At 40.9% G+C, this 24,254-nt stretch overlaps 1 protein-coding gene across 11 annotated transcripts in view; it reads left to right on the top strand.

Moving 5' to 3' along the window:
• Window positions 1–24,254, top strand: part of KCNAB2 (potassium voltage-gated channel subfamily A regulatory beta subunit 2) — a 222,852-nt gene that overhangs the window by 142,138 nt on the left and 56,460 nt on the right. For 9 of the 11 annotated variants that reach the window (XM_073656716.1, XM_073656718.1, XM_073656717.1 and 6 more), the window contains one exon: window positions 21,699–21,742. In XM_073656716.1, coding sequence (XP_073512817.1) covers window positions 21,699–21,742 — 44 coding nt within the window. Of the gene's footprint in view, window positions 1–14,008; window positions 14,620–21,698; window positions 21,743–24,254 lie in introns of those variants that run through there. The other 2 variants (XM_073656710.1, XM_073656711.1) reach the window with 2 other exon arrangements.

Raw genomic sequence — 24,254 nt, 5'->3', positions numbered from 1 at the left:
CAGTATTATAGTAGTTATATTCTTGTACATAGGAGTAGTATTATAGTAGTTATATTCTTGTACATAGGGGGCATTATTATAGTAGTGATATTCTTGTACATAGGAGCAGTATTATAATAGTTATATTCTTGTACATAGGGAGCAGTATTATAGTAGTTATATTCTTGTACATAGGAGCAGTATTATAGTAGTTATATTCTTGTACATAGGAGCAGTATTTTAATAGTTATATTCTTGTACATAGGGGGCAGTATTATAGTAGTTATATTCTTGTACATAAGGGGCAGTATTATAGTAGTTATATTCTTGTACATAGGGGCAGTATTATAGTAGTTGTATTCTTGTACATAGGGGCAGTATTATAGTAGTTGTATTCTTGTACATAGAGGCAGTACTATAGTAGTTATATTCCTGTACATAGGAGCAGTATTATAGTAGTTATATTCTTGTACATAGGGAGCAGTATTATAGTAGTTGTATTCTTGTACATAAGTGACAGTATTATAGTAGTTGTATTCTTGTACATAGAGGCAGTATTATAGTAGTTATATTATTGTACATAGGGGCAGTATTATAGTAGTTATATTCTTGTATATAGGGGCAGTATTCTTTTATTTTTGTCTGTAGTGGACAGCATTACTGTAGTTATATTCTTGCCCTTTTGAGGTGATGCAATCTTAGGTTTTGCAAGCTCTGAAATTTGTTAACCAGCAGTGTGTAAGGATACCTGTAATGTATGTAGGGATGCTTCTGGCCACTATGTGGCAGCAGTTCATTTGCATTTTCTAATTTGTTCCTACCATGAAATGAACTATATTTATATATTTTTGTATCAGTAGCTCTATATATAGACAAATGTACAAATTTGTCGGCTGTTATTGAAGCTGTGTCTTTCCTCCGCGTCTCAAGCTCAATAAGAAGCGTTGATTAAAATCTAAACAGATGTGACCCACATCCGACCTGGCCAGCTGTTAGGGTTGTGTCAAGTGGAATGGTCTGGATTCATTGATACTGGCAGAAGATTGTATTTGCTTTGATAAGAATGTTTTCTTTAGATAGATATATATAGATACTAGATGATGGCCCGATTCTAACGCATCGGGTATTCTAGAATATGTATGCGGCCGACCGGGCGCAATCAGCACAACGTTGTTTAAATTTGGCGCCAAAATCGCTGATTGGTCGCAGTTGCCGGCCGCGACCAATCAGCAAAACAGTGTTTAAATTTGGCGGCAATATCGGTGATTGGTCGCGGGTGGCGGCCGCGACCAATCAGCGAACTGTGTTAGTGAGGACCGGAGAGCTTGTTTAAATTTGGCTATAAAATCGCTGATTAGTTGCGACCGCGACCAATCAGCAGAGCGGTGTTTAAATTTGGCGCCAAAATCGCTGATTGCTCGCGGCTTCGACCAATCAGCAGAGCGGTGTTTAAATTTGGCGCCAATCTCGCTGATTGGTCACGGTCGGCCGGCGGCCGCAACCAATCAGCAGAGCGGTGTTTAAACTTGGCACCAATCTCGCTGATTGGTCGCGGCCGCCAGCCGCGACCAATCAGCAGAGTGTTGTTTAAATTTGGCGCCAAAATCGCTGATTGGTCCGGACGCGGGATTTCCTGGACAGACAGCGGCCGGACCAATGAGCGACGCGGGATTTCCTGGACAGACAGCTGCCGGACCAATGAGCGACGCGGGATTTCCTGGACAGACAGCGGCCGGACCAATGAGCTACGCAGGATTTCCTGGACAGACAGACGGGATAAGACAATTACATCTATAGATGGGTATACATACATACCTACAGTATATATATATATATATATATATATATATATATATATATATATATATATACAGTACAGACCCAAAGTTTGGACACACCTCATTTAAAGATTTTGCTGTATTTTCATGACTTTGAAAATTGTACATTCACACTGAAGGCATCAAAACTATGAATTAACACATGTGGAATTATATACTTAACAAAAAAGTGTGAAACAACTGAAAATATGTCTTATATTCTAGGTTCTTCAAAGTAGCCACCTTTTGCTTTCATGACTGCTTTGCACACTCTTGGCATTCTCTTGATGAGCTTCAAGAGGTAGTCACCGGAAATGGTCTTCCAACAATCTTGAAGGAGTTCCCAGAGATGTTTAGCACTTGTTGGCCCTTTTGCCTTCACTCTGCGGTCCAGCTCACCCCAAACCATCTCGATTGGGTTCAGGTCTGGTGACTGTGGAGGCCAGGTCATCTGGCGTAGCACCCCATCACTCTCCTTCTTGGTCAAATATCTCTTACACAGCCTGGAGGTGTGTTTGGGGTCATTGTCCTGTTGAAAAATAAATGATGGTCCAACTAAACGCAAACCGGATGGAATAGCATGCCGCTGCAAGATGCTGTGGTAGCCATGCTGGTTCAGTATGCCTTCAATTTTGAATAAATCCCCAACAGTGTCACCAGCAAAGCACCCCCACACCATCACACCTCCTCCTCCATGCTTCACGGTGGGAACCAGGCTTGTAGAGTCCATCCGTTCACCTTTTCTGCGTCGCACAAAGACACGGTGGTTGGAACCAAAGATCTCAAATTTGGACTCATCAGACCAAAGCACAGATTTCCACTGGTCTAATGTCCATTCCTTGTGTTCTTTAGCCCAAACAAGTCTCTTCTGCTTGTTGCCTGTCCTTAGCAGTGGTTCACTAGCAGCTATTTTACCATGAAGGCCTGCTGCACAAAGTCTCCTCTTAACAGTTGTTGTAGAGATGTGTCTGCTGCTAGAACTCTGTGTGGCATTGACCTGGTCTCTAATCTGGGCTGCTGTTAACCTGCTGTTTCTGAGGCTGGTGACTCGGATAAACTCATCCTCAGAAGCAGAGGTGACTTTTGGTCTTCCTTTCCTGGGGTGGTCCTCATGTGAGCCAGTTTCTTTGTAGCGCTTGATGGTTTTTGCAACTGCACTTGGGGACACTTTCAAAGTTTTCCCAATTTTTCGGACCGACTGACCTTCATTTCTTAAAGTAATGATGGCCACTCGTTTTTCTTTACTTAGCTGCTTTTTTTTGCCATAATACAAATTCTAATGGTCTATTCAGTAGGACTATCAGCTGTGTATCCACCAGACTTCTGCACAACACAACTGATGGTCCCAACCCCATTTATAAGGCAAGAAATCCCACTTATTAAACTTGACAGGGCACACCTGTAAAGTGAAAACCATTTCCGGTGACTACATCTTGAAGCTCATCAAGAGAATGCCAAGAGTGTGCAAAGCAGTCATCAAAGCAAAAGGTGGCTACTTTGAAGAACCTAGAATATAAGACATATTTTCAGTTGTTTCGCACTTTTTTGTTAAGTATATAATTCCACATGTCTTAACTCATAGTTTTGATGCCTTCAGTGTGAATGTACAATTTTCATAGTCAAGAAAATACAGAAAAATCTTTAAATGAGAAGGTGTGTACAAACTTTTGGTCTGTACTGTATGTTTTCTGTATACCACATCTGTACCAATTCGGGTTCTGTGCACACGTTGAGTATGTGTAGCAGATCTTTCAGCAGCAAAAACCGGAGCGTTCCCTGGAAAATGCTGCGCGAAATACGTGCATTTTTGTGTGTATTTTTTATGCTTTTTCTACATGTAAAAAAGAATAGACGTGCTGCAGATTTGGAAAGAAAATGCTTTGGCTAAAAACTGCAAGGAAAATAAATAAGCAGCGTGTGCATGAGATTACTGAAATCTCATTCACTTTGCTGATACTGTAAAACACAGCTTTTATTCCATGGCAAAAAAAATGCAGTGTGTGAACAAGCCCTTTTAAGCAGGTGTCCTTTTGGACTTCACTCTACATATTTTGTCTATTCTAAAGTCCACCTGTGATATTGATTTTCCATCCTTAGGTCTTCAATATCAGATTAGTGAAGGTCCATCACTTGCCTTCAGCATCATTAGCTCTTTTTCCGCTTTGGCGGCGGGCACATGTAGGATTGCTGGGTGTCTGACCCCTACTGATTTGAATATTGATGACCTCTCTTAAGGATATCAAAACTTTGACCCATTTAACACATTACATTGTGGGTTTGATGCTATTTACATGACTCAGGGGGCCAGTAGCTGCTGTTCAGGGGCCAGTACCAAACTTTATTTTCGAGATTTGTGTGTAGGGAGGGGAGGGTATGACCATTTTGTTATCTGTCTTTATTAATACCCGTCGTTCCATGTTCTGGTTTACCTGCGAAACCCGAAGCTGTAATAAGCTGAATACAATCAGTCATCTCTGCTCACGCGCGTCACAGGTCACTGCTCATTTCCTGGGCTATGATTAGTGGGAGATCAAACCTCAGCATGAATGAGGCTCACAAAATTAAAGGGCATTGTGCCTATAAAAAAAAATAAAAAAGTCTCAACTTCATCTTATTAGTCAGCTACAGATAATTCCTACCTGTTGGATAGGTGATAATTGTTAATTGGTTCCTCTATCACCCCCCCCCCCCGCCCCCTCCCCAAACATGAGATCTTAGCTGTGATGAGGACCATGTTGCATGTCACCCAGCTTTCCCATCGACTGATACAAATTTTATTGGACTATTTCTTTTTTATATCATCTTGGCAGAGGCGACTGACTTTCTTATCTAATTTTGAACTTTTTATCTCATGAATCGAATACTGGCTGCGTTATTTGCAGCCTTGTATATTTACTCTGAAAAGATGTGTCGATTCAAAGGAAAAATAGTTTGACATGCCGTCCCTGTGCTGTATGAGCGGTAAATAAGAAAATAATTAAGATACATTAAGATAAAGTCGTAAAGGGAATCTGTCAACAGGTTTGATCTCTTTAATCAGAGCGTATCTTGATGTAGAGGCAGAGAGCCTGATTCAAGGATGTATGATTTGCTGAGCAGCTTGCTGTAGTTTTAATGCAATCAGTGTTTTATCAGCAGATTACCACTGCAGGACTAGGTTTCACATGCCAGGCAGTCCAGCTAAAGTGAGTAGCCCCACCCCCACCACTGATTGGCAGCAGTGTACACAGAAAGCATCCAATCAGGAGTGTGTGTGGGGTTATACAGGGCTCAGCATTTGAGCTCTGCTACATCGACAGCAGAAAAAACAAGGATTTTATCAAAACTGCACCAAGCAGCCCAGTAAGTGACACATCACTGGAATCAGGGTCTCTGCCCCTACATCATGCTGCTCTCAGATTACGTAGCAAAAACCTGATGACCGATTCCCTCTGAGAGGAGAGAAATTATAACAGTTAAATTGCAAAGCTGCTTGTTTTTAGAATCACTGTAATTTTACCCACATGAGAACTTGGGAATAACCCTTTATTTATTTTTAAAGAATTTTTTTTTATGTCTTCATGCCATGGTTGGCTCTAAGAAACCCTGAGCAATTTATGTCAGAATGTGTTTGAGATGATCCCACTCTATAATCTGTAAGAAATGTAACCCTTTATAGTGTGGAACAGGACAGCGCTGCGGATAGGAAAATCATCTGGTATGCGCCTGCTCGTGAGCATGCTGGAAAAAGGCCAGGCGTAGTGCTGCAGTCAATCCTTACCTTCTGAGCTTTACAGAGCAGTGACACGTTTATATGGATGACGTACATAGAAATTCCTTCAAGCCACGATCCAATAATCTGACGCTTATTTCCAGTTTAGAATGTTTTAAAGTGGTTGACCTCTTTTTACTTCATATGTTTGGGGCTCAAAAATATCTTTACAATTTGGTTTAATTAAACATTTTGCACTGTTTGGTTTTTACAGGCTCTTTGTTTCCCTGCACATTCGACTTTAATGTGGTCTATGGTCATAAATCAGCTGAAAAGAGTTCAGAAAAGGACAGCTATAAGAGTTTCCAACCTGCTTGTCAGCAGGTCAACTGATAGTTTCTCAGTTAACTCATTCTGCAGCCAGCAATAGAAACTGCAACACAGAGACTATAAAAGGCAAATGGTGCAAAATTTATAATGGAACCCAATTGCAAAAAATGGCAAAAATTCATGCATAAAAGAATTGAACGTTTCCAAAAAAAATTTTTTTTCTTCGTATGGATATTGTGTAATTTCTGAGATTCTTGAAAGTTTCATACAGATTTGTTATTCACTAATGGATTATACAAGATTTTACTAGAGCAATAGCAGCAGCAGGAGAGGATTCTGCTGTTTTTATGGAGGACAGTGACCTGTTTTGGAGAGAAACAGCTGCCTGTGATAGGAGCAGGGGGTGGAAATATTATCTTATGTCGCCAGTTACATTTTTGGAATGCCCAAAGCAGTGCAGAGTGTTTAAGGAAAGGAGTGTAAGGTACGGTAAATGTTATTGAGAAAGGGTCTGCATGTGATGGGGTTGTAAGGATAGTATCTCCTGTAGCTATACAGATGATGGATGGTCACAGCAGCACAGAGTGTTTCCAGAGAGGCAGTGACCCGTCCACTCATGTGGAAATGACAATACGAGACTGCATGTAATATGGGCAGTGTCCTCAAATGCCAGCCGAAATATGGGAGTGATCACCGCAGCACAGAGTATTTATGCAGTGCAGGGTGTTGATATTGAAACAGGGCTGTATTTGGCAAGAGCAGTGTGAAGAACTACTGAGCCCCCGAATGCAGTCACGGATTAGGAATCAGTAGTGAATGTACGGTCCGCAGCAGCACAGAGGACTTCAGGAGATGAAAGTTCTGATATTTTTAGAGGTGGTGACCTGTCCACACATGTGATAATGGCACAGAGGCATTGTCCTAATGGATGGAGACAGGAGAGGATTACCAGGATTGCCCCCGTAAAGCATTAATATCTGGCTCTTACGATCTAATCTCTAAATGCTGAAATTCCTATGTATAATCTATGGGCCTCATTTATCAGAACTGCCTAAAAAAAACAAAGAAACAGTTTGTTGCCCCAATTAGATCAACGTTTCCAGCTCTGGTAAGATGAAAACTACTCTGCAATCCAAGTGTTTATTGGTGGGATGGGGGAGGGGATACTCTCCAATCATTGCTGACCCTGTCAGACTTGGTAGGGACAAATTGTATTGCACAGGTGAAGAATCACGCCCAGTTGTCAATATATTCATGCATTTCCAGGAGGATTAACAGAGGGATGGCGCAATGCAGTGTTGTCACTCTGGGAAATTTCACACTGTTGTCTCATGTGCGTCCATCGTTATGGAAAGCAGCGCTGATCTGTACCAGGAGCTGATCTACAATCTGACAGTGCTGCTCTAAGCACCAGGAATGGGTTATATTCAGTAAATGGTCATAAACCGCGATGTGACCGGAAGAGCAGACATATTTCTCACCTCCTGTGCTATGGCCTCTCTGAACAACACGTCATAAGTGACTTTCAGTTCTGCATCATAAACTCGTCTCGGAGCCTCCTCAGAGATCCAGCTAACAATACCAGACCCCATTATAGTCAATGGGGTCCAATGTGCCCGCTGTGTGATCCATTCCAATCTGCTATCATTTTATCTATAGGTTTTGTTTTATTTAGATATATATATATATATATATATATATATATATATATATATATATATATATATATATACATACATATTTATATTATTATTATTTTTTTTTTTTTTTATAGATTTCTTATTCAGTTAGCTTAAAGGGGTATTCCCGTCTCCAAGATCCTGTCCCAATATGTAGTAGGTATAATAATATTAGCAAATACCTCCAATTAGAAATGTAGTATAGTTCTTCTGATTCGCTGTGTCTCTTTCCTCATGCGCAGGACCTCAGGTATCCATGGTTATGATATACTGATATAGTGACGGCTAGTTGCTCGTGATCGTCACCCTGGATACCTAAGGTCCTGCAATGCCCTGCACATGAGGAAAGAGACATGGCAAATCAGAAGAACTGTACTACATTTCTAATTGGAGGTATTTGCTAATATTGATATTACACCTGCTACATATTGGGATAGGATCTTGGAGATGGGAATACCCCTTTAAGTTGGTATGTGCATTCATCCAGGAAAGTATTTCCAGCTTACAAAATAAAAGTGCATCTGTCTATCTTTCTCTTCATCTCTCTATGTTTCAATCTTCTTTCTTTTTATCTATCAGCGCCATTAATTCCACAGTGCTTTACAGTCATCATCATCACTGTCCCCATTGGGGCTCACAATCTACATTCCCTATCAGTATGTCTTTATCTATCTATATGTATCTATTTCTGTCTATTTATCTATAAAAACATAAAATATTTGCTGCTTTATTTAATTTCTTCCCTTTATTTGCTCTATTTCCCTTCTTGTAATTCTCTCCCTTTTCCCGTCCATGCTCATAGTTTAGTGTGGTGCTTTTTGGCCGGGATCGTTCGCTCGTGTAGCCAAGTTGCACAATGGCAGGTGGCATTTTTCACTGACAGCGGCTATAAATGGCAGACCGGGCTAATTATCTCGGCCATCACTGACCTTTTTGTGACAACCTAGAAGATAACAAAATATTTAGTTGCATTCAGCGTTGGCTCAATGAATATTCTTGGAGGTTAATCTTTTTCATCCTCGCCATGAATAATAGATTTCCTTGCTATTATTACACTTTACTGCGTAGATTTTCGGTATAGATGTTGGATCATGATGGGTGGGTGAGATAATCTGCAGATACGCAGACCATTGCTCCATTCACTTTGATACTGACTCTTTATCCGCAGTGATCTTACGTTATCTACCATATCGGGACTTGTATTTGTCTTTTTTATGGGCCACACTTACATAGAAAATGAATTTTTGGGAAACCCTTCATCTACTTTCCAAGCTTTAGATATACATAAAATGGCAAATAACTTTGTAAACCTTTTTCCTTTCCTTAACCGGAATTTAAATTAAGAGGAATCTGTCAGCAGGTTTTTGCTATGTAATCTGAGAACAGTATGATGTGGCGGCTGAGCCACAGATTTCAGGGATGTGTCACTTATTAGGCTGTGTGCTGCGGTTTCCAATCAATGATTGTTTTATCACCAGGAGATTATCACTACAGGACTACAGTGCACGAGAGCTCAACAGGCAATGTACACAGAAAGCTGTGGTGTGAGCGGGGGCAGCTTTTTGATCTTCTACATCTGTGTCGCAACCGCTGCTGCCAGAAAACCTAGTGATACATGTTTGGAATCAGGGTCTCTGACCCTACATCATGCTGCTCTCAGATGAGGTAGCAAAATTTGCTGACAGATTCCATTTAAGTGCCATGATGCTTTCTACTTCATTCACATCCAAAGATAATAGATCAGTGTTTTGTGGCCAGCCCAGGAGGCAGTTCTTTTACTTTTATTATTATTATTATTATTATTATTTTTGCTATTTTAAAATGTGTTTTTATTGAAAACTTGTCCGGAATATAGAAAAGAAGTTAACAAAAAATGAAATCCTGGCAGCTTTTTTTTTAATGGCTTAAAATGGTTCTTGAGGATTGAAGGGAATCTGTCAGCAGGATTTTGCTACCTCCTCTGAGAGCAGATTAATGTAGGCAGAGACCCTGATTCCAGCGATGTTTCACTTGGTTTACTGGGTGCAGCAGTTGTGACAGAGTTTTTTGATTTTGTATATAGCAGAGCTCAGAAAGCTAACCCCGCCCACACCAGGCTTTCTGTGTACATGGTCTATAGCCAGTGAGCTGCTTAGCACAGGAGGGGGCGGAGTTGGACTAGCATACATGCATGTACTGCAGACAATGATGATCACCAGGTGATAAAACCTTCATTGTAAGTAAACAATAGAACACAGCTTGACATGTGACACATTTCTGTGTTTTAACCCCTACCTCATGCTGTTCTCAGATTACATGGCAAAAACCTCCTGACAGATTCCCTTTAAAAAAAAAAAGGTCTGCTGGTGTAAAACAAAAGATGACTTTTGTAGACTCTGGGTTTCTATAGGAAAAAAAAACTAGTGGGTATCATATGAATATCTTCCTTTAACCAAATGTAAGCCCCCTCTCCCCAAAATAATAAGCATTTTCTCAGTGTCTGCATGGTGTAGGTAATCATATTTAAAGGGAGTGTGTCAGCACAGAATGAATTTTCACACCAACTACAGGCGCTCGGTGCTTCATGGCTCGGCCAAACACTTAAGTGCACTTTCCCACCTACTTGTTTTCTATCTATCTCCGCCCCTGTCTGGCTTTATAAAGCCAGAGTTGTCAATAAAAGAAAAGGAGTGGTGGAGATATAGGGAAAACAAGTCAGTGGGAAGGTGTATATTAATGTTTGTCCCCGCCGTGGTGCACCGAGCGCATGGACCTGGTTTGATTAGTCATTATGTGCTGACAGATTCCCTTTAATGTTATTTTATGGAGTTCCTTTCTTGCCCTTTTACCTCAACAATGGCTGATGATGACATATTATCACGAAAACTGCTGGCACTCTACATATAGAATTTACGAACACAAAATCATTTGGTTGAATGTGATTCTCTTGTGCATTGTTATGGCATTTCCACCTGAAATGTTTAGTCTACGGACATGTCTGTTCTAGGCGACGTTCACATCTGCTTTTTAGGACTTCCATGGTCTGTTCTATATTCTGAACAAACAAGTTGAATTCACATCCAAAACGGATCTATTGCAAAACTGGTGCCATCGAAAGCATAAGGACCCTGTTGACTCTTATGGGGTCCGTCTGGTTTCCATTATTTGTCAGTTTTAACAACGGGACCAGAGGTGCATCCTGAACAATGGGACCAGAGGTGCATCCTGCGGAACGGGACCAGAGGTGCATCCTGGGGAACGGGACCAGAGGTGCATCCTGCACAACGGGACCAGAGGTGCATCCTGCACAACGGGACCAGAGGTGCATAACTTTTTTTTTTTTAGTTCTAAAAACTAAAATATAACAGAACCCAGATGGACCCCATAATAATTCATAGGGCTCTTCTGCTTTGGTTTGGATCACTTGCATAACTGATCCATTTTGGAAATTAATGATAATTGTATGTTCCTAGAACGGAACAGATAAACAGAACTCCTGACCCCAGCCTAACTGTACTCATCCTCTGGTATTGCTGCTATAGCTGTAGGAATAAATTGACAACCGGGTGTTATCAATTGGGGAGTGTCTCTACATACTCTGACATCCAATCAGTGTGGACTATGTAGTGACCCCCCAATTCCCTTCCTTTTTGACCAGGGGGGGTGGCAACACCCAACTGTCAATTTATCAATACATTAATTTCATGAATTTGCAAATGGTAAAAAGCAGATGTCCGAATAGCTGCCGGGTCCTTTTCAAGAATTTGTTATTTATACATAAATGAGAAATGTTTATGTACCCCCACTGGTTATCTGTGGTCTCCTCTACCTGCCCTCATCACACCGGAGATTTCCAGAAGTGCTCATACATCTAAACACAGTTGGTCGTCCGCCTCAGCCAGTGGCCGACTGACAGTCATCTCCAGCCATGTAGAGTGTTTTGAGGATGGCCCCAGAAAGCACAGATCAGTGGGGACCAGTAATCATTTATATTCTCTGGACAATACTTTTTAAAATTGGAGCAAAATTTTAAAGGGCTTGTCTACTATTGGACATTCCTTAATTAGTGGACCCTGGAAAATGAGAAAAATCTATATTCAGCTCCTGATCAGGCACGGCGCTCCTGCATACTCAGTGCTGTGTCCTCTTCCAGTCTCATGACATCAACATCGAGTAGGAAAAATGGTGGTTCATCAGCTCAGATGAAATGTTAATGCTGCAACCGCTCAATCGCCGTTGATTAGCTGCAGCGTCCCCATGATGCCCTCACCGGATGTTGATGCCAGAAGGCTGGCAGGGAACACAGCACTGAGTATGGAGGAGCAGCCTGTTCTGGGAGGCTTAGTTTTTTGGGTAATTTTTCACTTACCGCTCATTCATTTTGGCAGGACATGTTAGTAAACTCAATCTGCCACATGTCAGTAAGAGCTGATCCTGCTTTGGCTCTCTGTGTCCTCAGTATTTGGTCAATCCCTAAACATTGCCGAAGCGTGATCAGTCATGTCATCAATGGAAATAATCCGATTGGAACAAATATGTGTCTCACAATCACAGATCGGCCAATTTTTTTTTTAATACAAGACTGGGCTCTTCATACCTCTACAGTGCAACGTTCTCATCCTAAAATAGTTATATGAAATGTCAGGGTTTATATTTCAGCTTAAACTGACTTCAAATGGAAAAAAAAGGGAGATTTTTTTTTATAATAGGAATGGCAAACATTTCTGAATTTCATTTCTCATCTTTACAACATCGATATGAAACAACGCCACCCTTGTCCATAGGATATGTCCGGTATTTCAGTATTTAATTCAGTGGAGCTGCAATACCAGACACAGCCTGTGGACAAGAGTGGCACTGTTTCTGGAAACAAAAGGAAGACGCTTTTCCCAATTCTGCATATCTTTAAAGAAGTACTTCCACTTCTTTTCAGAGTGACATCACCGCTCTTCAGACTCTCCTGATCACACTCCAAAAGTGGCTTTTACAATGTAAGTCTTTCAAGCGTCATAGTCCATAGACTTGCATTGAAAAATAAGGGACTTCCGGCTCATACATAGAGCGGAATGTCATCTGGAGAGTCGGAATTGTCGTCACGTGACTCAGAAGAGGAGTTCGCCCCCGGAATATACATATACTTGGTTAATTGATCATTCGATTGTTGTTGTCCCCCTTACTAATGATCATGTAGTTGTTTGGTAACGGGGTGAGTGTGTGAGGGGGGTGATTTCAGATTTTGAAGCGATACTCCTCTTTCAGTTTAAGGGCTCATTCATTTGTCCAATTTTCTACGAGAAAAAGAACTGATTATTCTGGTCCGAGTTTGGCCCGAGTTTGGCCCTAGCTTGGCCCGAGCTCTGACCAAGCTCGGACCAAGCATCATCCGTTTTTCTTCCACACGGAGAAATAAAAACAAGAAAGTTTCTCCACCTTCTTCTTTCTGACAGTCCGTGAAAATCCAATTTTTTTTCACGGACCCATTGACTTGCATTGCCAGTTTTGATCCAACCCTCACATCAAAATCGGACGTCTCTGCGATTTTCTGGGGAACTCTTGGTCTGCGAAAAATCATGTACATACGAATGAGCCCATAGTGTATCACAAGTACGAGTGCTGTCTGTGAAAAACACTGATAGCACTCGTATGCGAAAATCGTAATGAGGCCTTAGAAAGCACATGTAACACTAGAACTTGCAATGCAAAAACTCTTGTCTAGATTTTTTTCCCCAGGTGTCCTATTAACTATATAAATGTTACTGTTTATATAATATAATAAAAGTAGCCACAAAGGGAACGAGGTCTAACTCTGCCCGATCCCTTACAACCTGTCTATATATTCATTAATCACACAGTATATCGTGTTTTATAACAAGAGCCACTTTCCGCATCAACAATTCAAAAATAAATACGTCGTCTTGGCCGAGATCCAAGCTGATATAAATACAGCAGCAGCGTATAGATCAAGTTGCACAACGTTAACCCTTCCCAGGAAATCGTATCTGCAAATCTTGCATTTGATGGGATGAAATTGACCCGTGCATGGTGTCTGCCCCTTTTATTCCAGGCACTGGTCTGTAACCACACGTGAAAATGCACAGAGCTGTTTACATTTCAGCGACACAGCAGGTAAATAGGGTGTTAAGCTGCCAACCACAACAATAGCCGTCCTACACTAATCCTCCGCTAGAGGAGAAGGCACAGCGTTTCCCCCTTTACTTAATAATGAACTGATGGGGGCATTTGGCACAGTTGACTGGATACCTAATTGACTTAAAGAGACATGTGAAGCTCCCAGTATCACCACAGGAGCTGTGAGCTCTGGACTCCAGAGGTCGACTTGGCTGTCGAAGAAGGAACATCTCAGACGGAGATCTCAGCAGCATGCACAAGACCCTGGCGTCTCCATCACTGAGCCTCTTACGTGCCTTCCCGGGGGATTTCTATCTGCCATACCCAACTCCAGTCCTTCACGTCAGCTTTGTAGATATTTTGGAAATTTGCTAAAAAAAAAAAAAAAATTTTTACATTATTTTTTGTTCATATTACGATGTTGCATTTTTCCTTTTTGAGGAGCAGTTTTAGCTGTTTTTGAGTATTTTTCCTTTTTTTGCCACTACTGCTCTATACTCAAGCCGTGTAAATATGGGACCAGGAAAGTGCCGTTTTTCTATTCCCCGGAGAGATTGGTTTTGAAGGAGATTAAAGGAGCTCCGTGCTTTTTTCCCAAAGATCAGATAATGCTTTATAATATCCGTATCCTCTCGGTTTAACCCCGCAGTTGCCTTCCACAAATAGAATAAAGAGAAAATAAAGGATCCCGTATGTTTTAAGCTTGCTTTTGTCTAGTCTCCGGCCAGACGGCGGCAAATGACCATCGCGGAGTAACTTCTCTCCTTGAAGTATATTGAAGACCTGCAAAAGGAGACGACACCATGCAGGTTTCATTCGCTTGTTCGGAGCACAGTTTAAAAAGTCGGAGTGCGGACGATAGACTTAGCCGGCAAAATGTCAGTAGCCCAAGCCTTGGAGCCAGGACAAGATTCCGAGCCGTGGCGATGGTCGCGCGGAGCCTGGGACATCTGTCAGTGCAAAATGTTCCAGCCCCTAGTGAAACCAGCCTGCGCCAGCCTGGAATGAAGTATAGGTATGGGCAGGGGTGGGAGGGAGTTTTTGGTATCGGATTAAACTCTGTCAATTTATTAATTCATTCCTATATTTAGTGATGTAGCAGAGCTGAATTCGTCACTTGACTCTTGAGACTAGAGTGATCGGACATCAAAATGTTTATCGAACTGACACCTAATGATTCCATGGTTAGTTTTGAGGCTCTGCACGGCTAGGTCTGCCAGATTCAGCTCTACTACATCAGTGTATTTGTGCAGAGGACTAAACCTCCTAGCCCATGTCCTGCCCTATTACTGTGCACATCGTACTCTGTCTTTAAATAGCCATGCTTACATAAAATATGGTAACTAACATTGTAGAGAATACGTGTAACGCAGAAGATTAAAGTGCTGGTGAATCCCGAGCAGGGCGCCAACTATGCACTGGACGGAGATGGTGAAGATTAACATTTTGCAATGAGGTTAATCTTTGCATCGATACATTAGTCATTTCTAGCTAAGCTGGGTTTAGGAAACGAAGCAGCGCCAAGTTTGTCCAGTACAGCACAGCTAACTTTAAACTCTGATGTGGTCATACTGTTTTTGGTTTTCCATAGAGTCAAATGACAAGTTCAGCTCTGCTACATCTGTATTCCTGCATGTAGATCCAGTAAGGAAAGGTTATAAATTTGACATTGACTGTGCTCGAGTACAGATGACAAACTTTTTGCTTTTGGTATGTGACGAACCCCTTGCTAAGGTTATGTTCACACTTCCGGTAACACACAAGAATTACATCAGTGATGCCGCACTGTTCTTTATTCTTTTTATACGGTGTTCTATTTATATATCCAAGTACTGGAAATGTTGCAGTTGTGTTCCGGTATAGAGGTGCCCCCCAAATTTTACATGGGGGGCCAGGAGCTTACAGTCTGTGCCCAGCAGGGTTCCTACAACTTCATGTAGAGTAAAGGGAGAGATCGCTGACTTTTTGACAATTTTCACTTTTGATTCCTCTTTTCCGTTACTTTTTTTAAAAAAATTTCAGGCAAGAAACAAACATGCAGTGTTGTACATTAACAGCAAAATGTATGTGATTTCTAAAATCTCATTCACACTTTAATTTTTTTTTCCTCCTTGCAGAGCGTTTGCAAAAAAAAAAAAAAAAGCTGCATGTCACTCTTTCTAAAAATGCATCGTTTTCTGCATTAAGTGCTGTTAAATGCACATTTGCCGCAGTGATTTTTCCGGGGATTGCAATTTTGACGCTGGAAAAACGTACACAACTAAACCGCTGTTTGTGAACACAGGCTGAGTAGGCAGATTTGCAATGCAAAAGTATAGATAAGCTTTGTGGTGTTCTGTCCGAGAGAATAAACTTTCTAATAATTTGGTAGAAAAAAACACTCGGGGAGGGGTGGGTGGTGTTGGGTGTTATATTTAGTATTTTTTTATTTAATAACCTTTTGGGGGGGGGGGGGCTCTGTACTATTGATTACAATGAGTCTCTAACGTCTTGTAGATAAGTCATCAGGGTTTAGGGCTTCGACAAGCAAATAAGAACCTTTGAATTTGGTTACTCATTCGCCGATTTCCGAATTCGAATGTTGATATATTACTGTCCAAGATCGGACGGTGACTTCTGGTAAATCCGCAGATTTCCTGACCAACCGGACTGTGACTTCTGGTAAATCCGCAGATTTCCTGACCAAAACATAACAGCTTTATAGCCATACCTGATGCTGTTGCGTTTGGGTCGGGAGCAGGATGGTCAACTTGACTTTTGACTTTTTCTTGGCAGCTTCTGAAAAAATCACGAACAGCCAACTTTTTATTCGGTCACGTTAGATGACCATAATAAATCATTAAGATTATAAGTGATACAGGTCATGGACGCATCCATTTTTTAATTTTTTACATACGGGGGAAAAAGTGCCTTATTTTTATGGACTGTCCAGGAATCTCTGGAGGGTTGGCAACCCTAGTCTGCTGTCCCGTGGTCTGTACTCGGACTGTGATATGCGCATGTCTAACTTTTTAAGCCGGATTTGGACGTTTGGGTTTTTGGTTGGAGTGCTATCCATGTGCACAACGGTCAGAACACCGATCCAATAATAACGAATGTGCGGTGTGAAAAATTTGCAACATGCATTAGTGCATGTCAACAGCAGGCAGTTCCCGCTGGATGAGCACACGGAGCCAGTCACGTCTGCTGTGTGAGCCCAGCTGTAGGCTGGTTTCATGATCCGAGTACAGACTACAATGCATGGACCAACCGCGGATTATGTTACCCAAACTTAACAGCCGCATCCGTGCCTATGAGTCAGGAGACCTGCGGCCGGTCCGTACTTGGGCCACAAACCATGAATGTGTGAACCAGCCTTGTGGATACATGGGTGAAGGTTGCAGGGTTCTTGGTTAATGGCTGGGTAAAGCTTGCGCCATCGCAGGTTGACGAGGGCAAGAGCTGCCTGCTATTGGCATGCACTGGTCTGATATATAAAACTGACCAGACTAGTGCAGTCCATACTTCAATTTCTTTTTCTCGGCGCCGTGCATGGACACCGGTTGTTATAGGATCAGTGCGCAGTCTGTTGAGCAATGCCCTGACCAAAAATGTGTCCGTCTTAACCCAGACAACATATGTTATATGGTAAAGCTATTGGCACTTCAATTGAAATCTATAAATGTGGTAGTATCAGGTATTAAAAACACAGGCCTAGTGCTTCCTCCAACCTGCAGATGTCACTGACCTCATACCCCAAGGACCTCATACCCCAAGGACCTCATATATCACAGCTGCACTAGCACAGCCATCCTTTACCCAGTCAATCAGGATGCCGTGCTTAATTTACAAACTTCTGCTCCAGGAATAAAATGTGGACACCAATTTGGTTGCTATAAGGGCCAGCTCAATAATTTTTGTTTCTTGGATACATTTTTGTACATGGGACCATCTGTACTCAGAAAATTATTCCGTATGACTTGTGCTTAGTACCATGGTTCCCATTTGTAAAAAATGCTTAAATAGGTGGTCTACTTTCTTGAGGGGTGTACAATGGAAATTGGTGTTGGACTGGTTCATGATGGATGTGATGTTCTACATAAGTCTTGGGGCATGATACCAGTCAATTATCAAGTGTCATTTGTACAATGCATTAGTTTCAAATGTATTATATATAATATATATATAATATATATATATATATATATATATATATATATATATATATATATATATATAATTTTATTTCTATTCTTTTGTTTCATTTTTTTTTTAGTGCAACTCTAAAAACAATAAAAGTGGACAACCACCCCTTGTTAAGTCACAGGGAGGTGGAAAAAAAAAATTGACTTGCACATTGGTCTTACATACTCAGTTTTGCGTCTATTCTGCATAGTTTGCGTTTATCCGAACCGTAAGAAATGGAACCTCCTCAATAATTTATAAAGAAATGGTGGTCTTTTTTTGTGGACTCAGAATAAACGTGTGAATAAGGCCTTAGAGAAGCCCCCTCTGCAGCTGTGGTGCACACATTGTACAGCTCTGGATAGATTTGTGAAGGCATTTATTAGTAATTTTGGTATTTGTGCCGTCACTGTGTTTTCTGGTTATAAACCCCCATTACTGATGTTAAAACATATTTCAGATTACACATAGGAAACGCTGCAGAATTTCTAGACGTCGGAGAGAACTAAGAAGACCCCTTCACATCTGCTCGTGTTTTATGCCTGAAGGACATAATTAAACTCTCTGCACAACATGGTCAAAGCAAAGGAACAAGCTTTGCCTCTCATTCAACCTCTGGCAGCTTTGCAAGAAAAAGGGGATTGGACGGCGTAATCTGATGATTCAGGCTAATACTTTGATGGACGTAACATCAAGCATCTGCTAGTCCAAAAGTCGCTTCTCTCTCTGTGCTGCTGTTGTGTGAATTTCTGATTAGTCGTCAGTAGCACTGAGGTCTGGGAAAGTGACAGTTACATTACTCCATAATAATATACATTGTGTATAAAGCCTTATATTTTATCTCAACCTTTGAGCACCATTTTGCAGTTTACCTCTAGAATGAATCTACATTTCATCAACAAATCTACATCAAATGCTTAATAAATGCACTACATAACTTATCCGTCACTAATTGTCATGGGTGTGTCAGAGGTGACAGACATTCTCCCTGCAGTTGGTTGCAGGAGATCTCTACGTTTGGCATTACAGATACTTTCTTAAAGGCTGGCTGTCTAGGACCCAGCGGCTACCTCCCTCTGGCTAATTAACACCCTAGCCTGGGTGTACAAATACCTGCTGTGTTCTAGAGGGAGGTGAAGGCTTTAGCAAGAGTAGTACTTCTTCTTCTCTGGAGCTTGAGGACGTGTGCTCATTTGTCTGGAGTCGTCTAGAGCTAAGCAATTTCCCCCTGTTTGTCTACCCTTGTTGACTTTAGTGTTCAATGGGGATCGACTAGTGCTAATCTCCTCCCTTCCCTAGCCTTAGCCATACGCCAGGGAAAGACAGGGCGAGGTATGCATGCGGCAATTGGGGAAGAGCCAATATAGGGTCTTTAGGGGAGACAAGGTGACACTAGACCAGACTAGGTCGTCTCCACTCCCCCCTTTCCCTAAAGTCTGGGCTCCCTTTCTCTCTTCCCTTTGTGTTGCACTAAGTCTTTCCCACACTTTGCGTTACATTAATCCTTAATTGCACCATATAATATACTCCAGAGCTGCAGTCACTGTGTACATTAGATTACTGATCCTGTACTGATCCTGAGTTACATCCTGTATTATACTCCAGAGCTGCACTCTCTATTCTGCTGGTGCAGTGTGTACATACATTACATTACTTATCCTGTACTGATCCTGAGTTACATCCTGTATTATACTCCAGAACTGCACTCACTATTCTGCTGGTGCAGTCACTGTGTACATACATTACATTACTGATCCTGAGTTACATCCTGTATTATACTCCAGAGCTGCACTCACTATTCTGCTGGTGCACTCACTGTGTACATACATTACATTACTGATCCTGAGTTACATCCTGTATTATACTCCAGAGCTGCATGCACTATTCTGCTGGTGCAGTCACTGTGTACATACATTACATTACTGATCCTGTACTGATCCTGAGTTACATCTTGTATTATACTTCAGAGCTGCACTCACTATTCTGCTGGTGCAGTCACTGTGTACATACATTACATTACTGATCCTGTACTGATCCTGAGTTACATCTTGTATTATACTTCAGAGCTGCACTCAGTATTCTGCTAATGGATTCACTTAGTAAATATATGACCTAATCATCTTGTTCTCATCCTTAACCCTTCGCAACATCGGCTGTGGATGTAGGGCACGTGCATGTGGGGTGGGCTTAGGAGCTGATAATCTCTGTTATAGCCTATACTATATTCTAGACTTGTATTTTCTATTTTTCTGGTTTCTGCGCTTATATCTTTTAGTATTTCTTGCTGACACAATGACTACCAAAAAGCTTGCTCAGTTGATTTCTCACACTGCTTTACAGGAGCTCCATTAATATCTTTGAGGAGCATTTTGGTAAAATAACAGGTTGGAATATGAACCGTATTTGTGGATTTGTGAATGAGCCTCCACTAGTGTGTCAAGAAGGTAATGGAGATAAGCAAATCGATCAGGTAAAGGTAGTCCCTGGGCAACTGTTCAACTTTTACCATTTGCAACAAGACTCTTTGTTGTCTTCAAGAGATAAGGAGTTGATTTGCAGGCCACTTTGGATCGGTAGCCACATTTGTGGTCCATAGCTACCAGAAGGGAGCTCTGCGAACCATCTCCTACCAGAAGGGAGCTCTGCGAACCATCTCCTACCAGAAGGGAGCTCTGCGAACCATCTCCTACCAGAAGGGAGCTCTGCGAACCATCTCCTACCAGAAGGGAGCTCTGCGAACCATCTCCTACCAGAAGGGAGCTCTGCGAACCATCTCCTACCAGAAGGGAGCTCTGCGAACCATCTCCTACCAGAAGGGAGCTATGTGAACCATCTCCTACCTGTCAGATTCCCTTAGGTCAGAGATTCTGGCAAGTAGAAGGTGCTCCGCAGGGCTCCAGTCCGGCAGCCGTGGACCATTGATGTGGCCACTGGACCAGAACCTTGTCAATGGATTCTCTCCTCTCTAGAAGATAATTGGTGCGAATTATTGTAGTTAAACTGTTGAATATAGAAAAACTAATCAGGAACTAACTTTACTTTCTCAAGATAGTAAATAAAAAAAATGTATGAATGAATTGTGTTTGCTATGAAGGCAACCAGGCGAATCTTTCCTATTTATGTTCTGTTCTATTTGTAAAGTGTGAGAGTAGTAGCCATACTGCGGAATATGGAGTACACCCCATGATGCTTCTCTAAAGAGATACAGGGGTGCAAGCAACCTACACAAAGTGGCCTCTTCACACACATTTATTAAGGAATATACAGGTTACAATGATAACATTTTACAAATATTGCAAAGTCTACGATAGGAAATGTAAAATAAATAATCCGCACATGACTTTATCAATTAAGTTGTGTCAAAGCCAAATACTAAAAAGTATCAAAAACAAAGCAGCTTAATTTACAACATGACGTATGCAAAAGAAGACTCGATAAAAATGCTTGTAAAAATGTAAATTTACATAATAGACGCAGAAATTCTGCAACATGAAAAACGCACCAAATACCTATTGTGGGAACATAGCCTAAAGAGGCCAACCCTGAAATGCTGGCCCCATAGGGTAAGTCCACCCATGACTGGTCCATAAACGGAAAATCTGCAGCAGTTTTTTCCACCATCGGTCTTGACATGATGCTGATTTGTAAAGCGACAGGTGAAATCAGCAGTGAAATTCTGCACTATAAATTGATGGACTGTGAATTTTTAAACATCTCATCCACTTTGCTGGTACTAAAATACGCAGCAGATGTTCTGCAGGGCAGTTTGCTGCAGAACATCAGTCTCGTATGGACGTACCTATGAGAAGACTTCTTCTCCCACAGTTCTGGTTTCTTACTTTTATGTTGACACATAATGATGAATGTTAATGAATCCAGTGATGGTTTCTGATATTTACTTTATTAACACGTACATACGTTGTTTTTCAGGAATCTTGGAAAGTCCGGCCTAAGGGTCTCCTGCCTCGGCTTAGGTAAGTTTGGGAAATAATTATTTTCCTCTTTTTTTCTGTTGTGCTGTTTTTGTCTTTTTATTGTGTCGTTCTTTGGAAAGTGATAGTATGAAAAAAGTCAACTGCTGATGAGAAGCAAAATCTAGTAGATAGAAAAAGAGTTACATTTTAAGACTTTTTTTTATCACATTTCCGGGTCCTGACATGCTTGGACGTGTGCACACACACACACTCCTCTTCCTCCTGTGTTTTCTCTACTTGCATGCTCAGCTACTTTCCGAACTACCATAGAAGTCAATGGAGAGAGTTGCTCATGGGCAAATGGGGCTATGAGATGGGGGACTAAAAACCCTACACGGCCACACGTCTGAGATCTTTACTTCCTGAGCATATGCAATAAATGTCTACCCCTTTATATTTCTGGGCACAAAAGCACTTCATGTTTAAGGTCCTCTAAGTTGAGATGACTGAATCCAAATTCTCCTTAAAAAAATAAATAAAAAATTATATAATGTACATAAGAGCTTTAGGCGCTGTTCACATATCCCTTTGTTTTACGTTTGTAACAGATCCAGTAATAAAGAGGGAAAAAAATCGGATCCTTTACAAACCTCAAAAATGTATTCAAAGTTTCTGTTTTGGATAGATCCCACTTTAAAAAAAAGTTTTTAGTAGTCTCTGAACACTACTGTTCTGGGCATGTGCAACGCTAAAAACAGACAACTATCCCTTATGATCCGTTTCCCATAGACCACAGTGTGTTATTTGCAATCTGCTTTTTTTTTTTTTTTTTTTTTTTTTTTAGACGTCAAAAAAGTTATACTATGTTCTTTGTTCCAGAACTAAAAAAAAAAAACAGGTAATAACTAGAAAGAAGACAAAACAGAAGATTTTTTTTATAACACTTCCGTTCCCATTCAAATGAATGGTTCCTGTTCTAGAAAACTTTTATTTCCATTTTTAGGATCTCATAACAGATCCAAAAACAGAAATAACTACGGCACGTGTGTACAGAGCCTTAGATGTCTGGTTAGTTATACAAAAAAAAGTCTGACTATTTGGGATTTAAGAATAAATAAATACATTCATTAAAAAATGAGTTTGAAAGAAATAAAGTTTTGGTTCTGCAAAACTTCGTAGTGAACCTGTGAGAGGCCCAGAATGAAATACATTACTAATACATTATCCATTAGTTAATGGAGACTCTTGTCTGTCTTTTCCTGTATTATTTGGCTTGTCTGAATCTGAAGCCAAATTCTGAGAATTTTCAAGATGATTAAATGTTGGAGATTATTTGATTTTACACTAAATAACTTGTAAAATGTATAACATATACAGCTATGTCCTGACATTTCTTAATTACTTTTAATTTCAGATTTTAACCACCAGTATAAATTCTAATTCAATAAAAATTACACATTTTTGCTTTTACGTGTCTTTATTGTTTTATCCTATAAAAGGTGGAAGGGAAAAACTTCTGCTGTTCATTCCCAGTTAAGGATTAAAAAAAATGCTGCACTTTTAAATAAAACCTGACCAAAGTCTTACCTGCATGATATGATTATACAGGTGTAACTCACTAAATTAGAATATCATCAAAATGTTAATTTATTTCAGTTCTTCAATACAAAAAGTGAAACTCATATATAGAGTCATTACAAACAGAGTGATCTATTTCAAGTGTTTATTTCTGTTAATGTTGATGATTATGGCTTACAGCCAATGAAAACACAAAAGTCATTATCTCAGTAAATTACAATAATTAACAAAACACACCTGCAAAGGCTTCCTAAGCGTTTAAAAAGGTCCCTTAGTCTGTTTCAGTAGGCTCCACAATCATGGGGAAGACTGCTGAGTTGACTGATGTCCTGAAGCCAGTCATTGACACACTCCACAAGGTCCCAGAGTCTGGAGGAAGAGTGGAGAGGCCACAATCCAAGCTGCTTGAGGTCTAGTGTGAAGTCTCCACAATCAGTGATGGTTTGGGGAGCCATGTCATCTGCTGGTGTAGGTCCACTGTGTTTTATCAAGACCAAAGTAAGCGCAGCCGTCTACCAGGGAATTTTAGAGCACTTCATGCTTCCCTCTGCCGACAAGCTTTTTGGAGTTGTAAATTTCATTCTCCAGCAGGACTTGGCCCCTGTTCACACTGTCAAAAGTACCAGTACCTGGTTTACAAACAACAGTATCACTGTGCTTGATTGGCCAGCAAACTCGCCTGACCTTAACCCCATAGAGAATCTATTATAGAGAATCTATGGGTTATTGTCAAGAGGAAGATGAGAGACACCAGACCCAACAATGCAGACGAGCTGAAGGCTGCTATCAAAGCAACCTGGGCTTCCATAACACCTCAGCAGTGCCACAGGCTGATCGCCTCCATGCCACACCGCATTGATGCAGTAACTGATGCAAAAGGAGCCCGACCAAGTACTGAGTGCATTTACTGAACATACATTTCAGTAGGACAACATTTCAGATTTTAAAAACATTTTTCAAGCTGTTGTTATAAAGTATTCTAATTTACTGAGAT

The sequence above is a fragment of the Phyllobates terribilis genome, unplaced genomic scaffold (genome assembly GCF_046119375.1).
Source record: "Phyllobates terribilis strain yellow unplaced genomic scaffold, ASM4611937v1 Scaffold_12__6_contigs__length_324123572, whole genome shotgun sequence".
Classification (NCBI taxonomy): Eukaryota; Metazoa; Chordata; class Amphibia; order Anura; family Dendrobatidae; genus Phyllobates; species Phyllobates terribilis.
The sequence above is the reverse complement of the archived record's forward strand: the minus strand, read 5'-3'. Positions and strand labels throughout refer to the sequence as shown.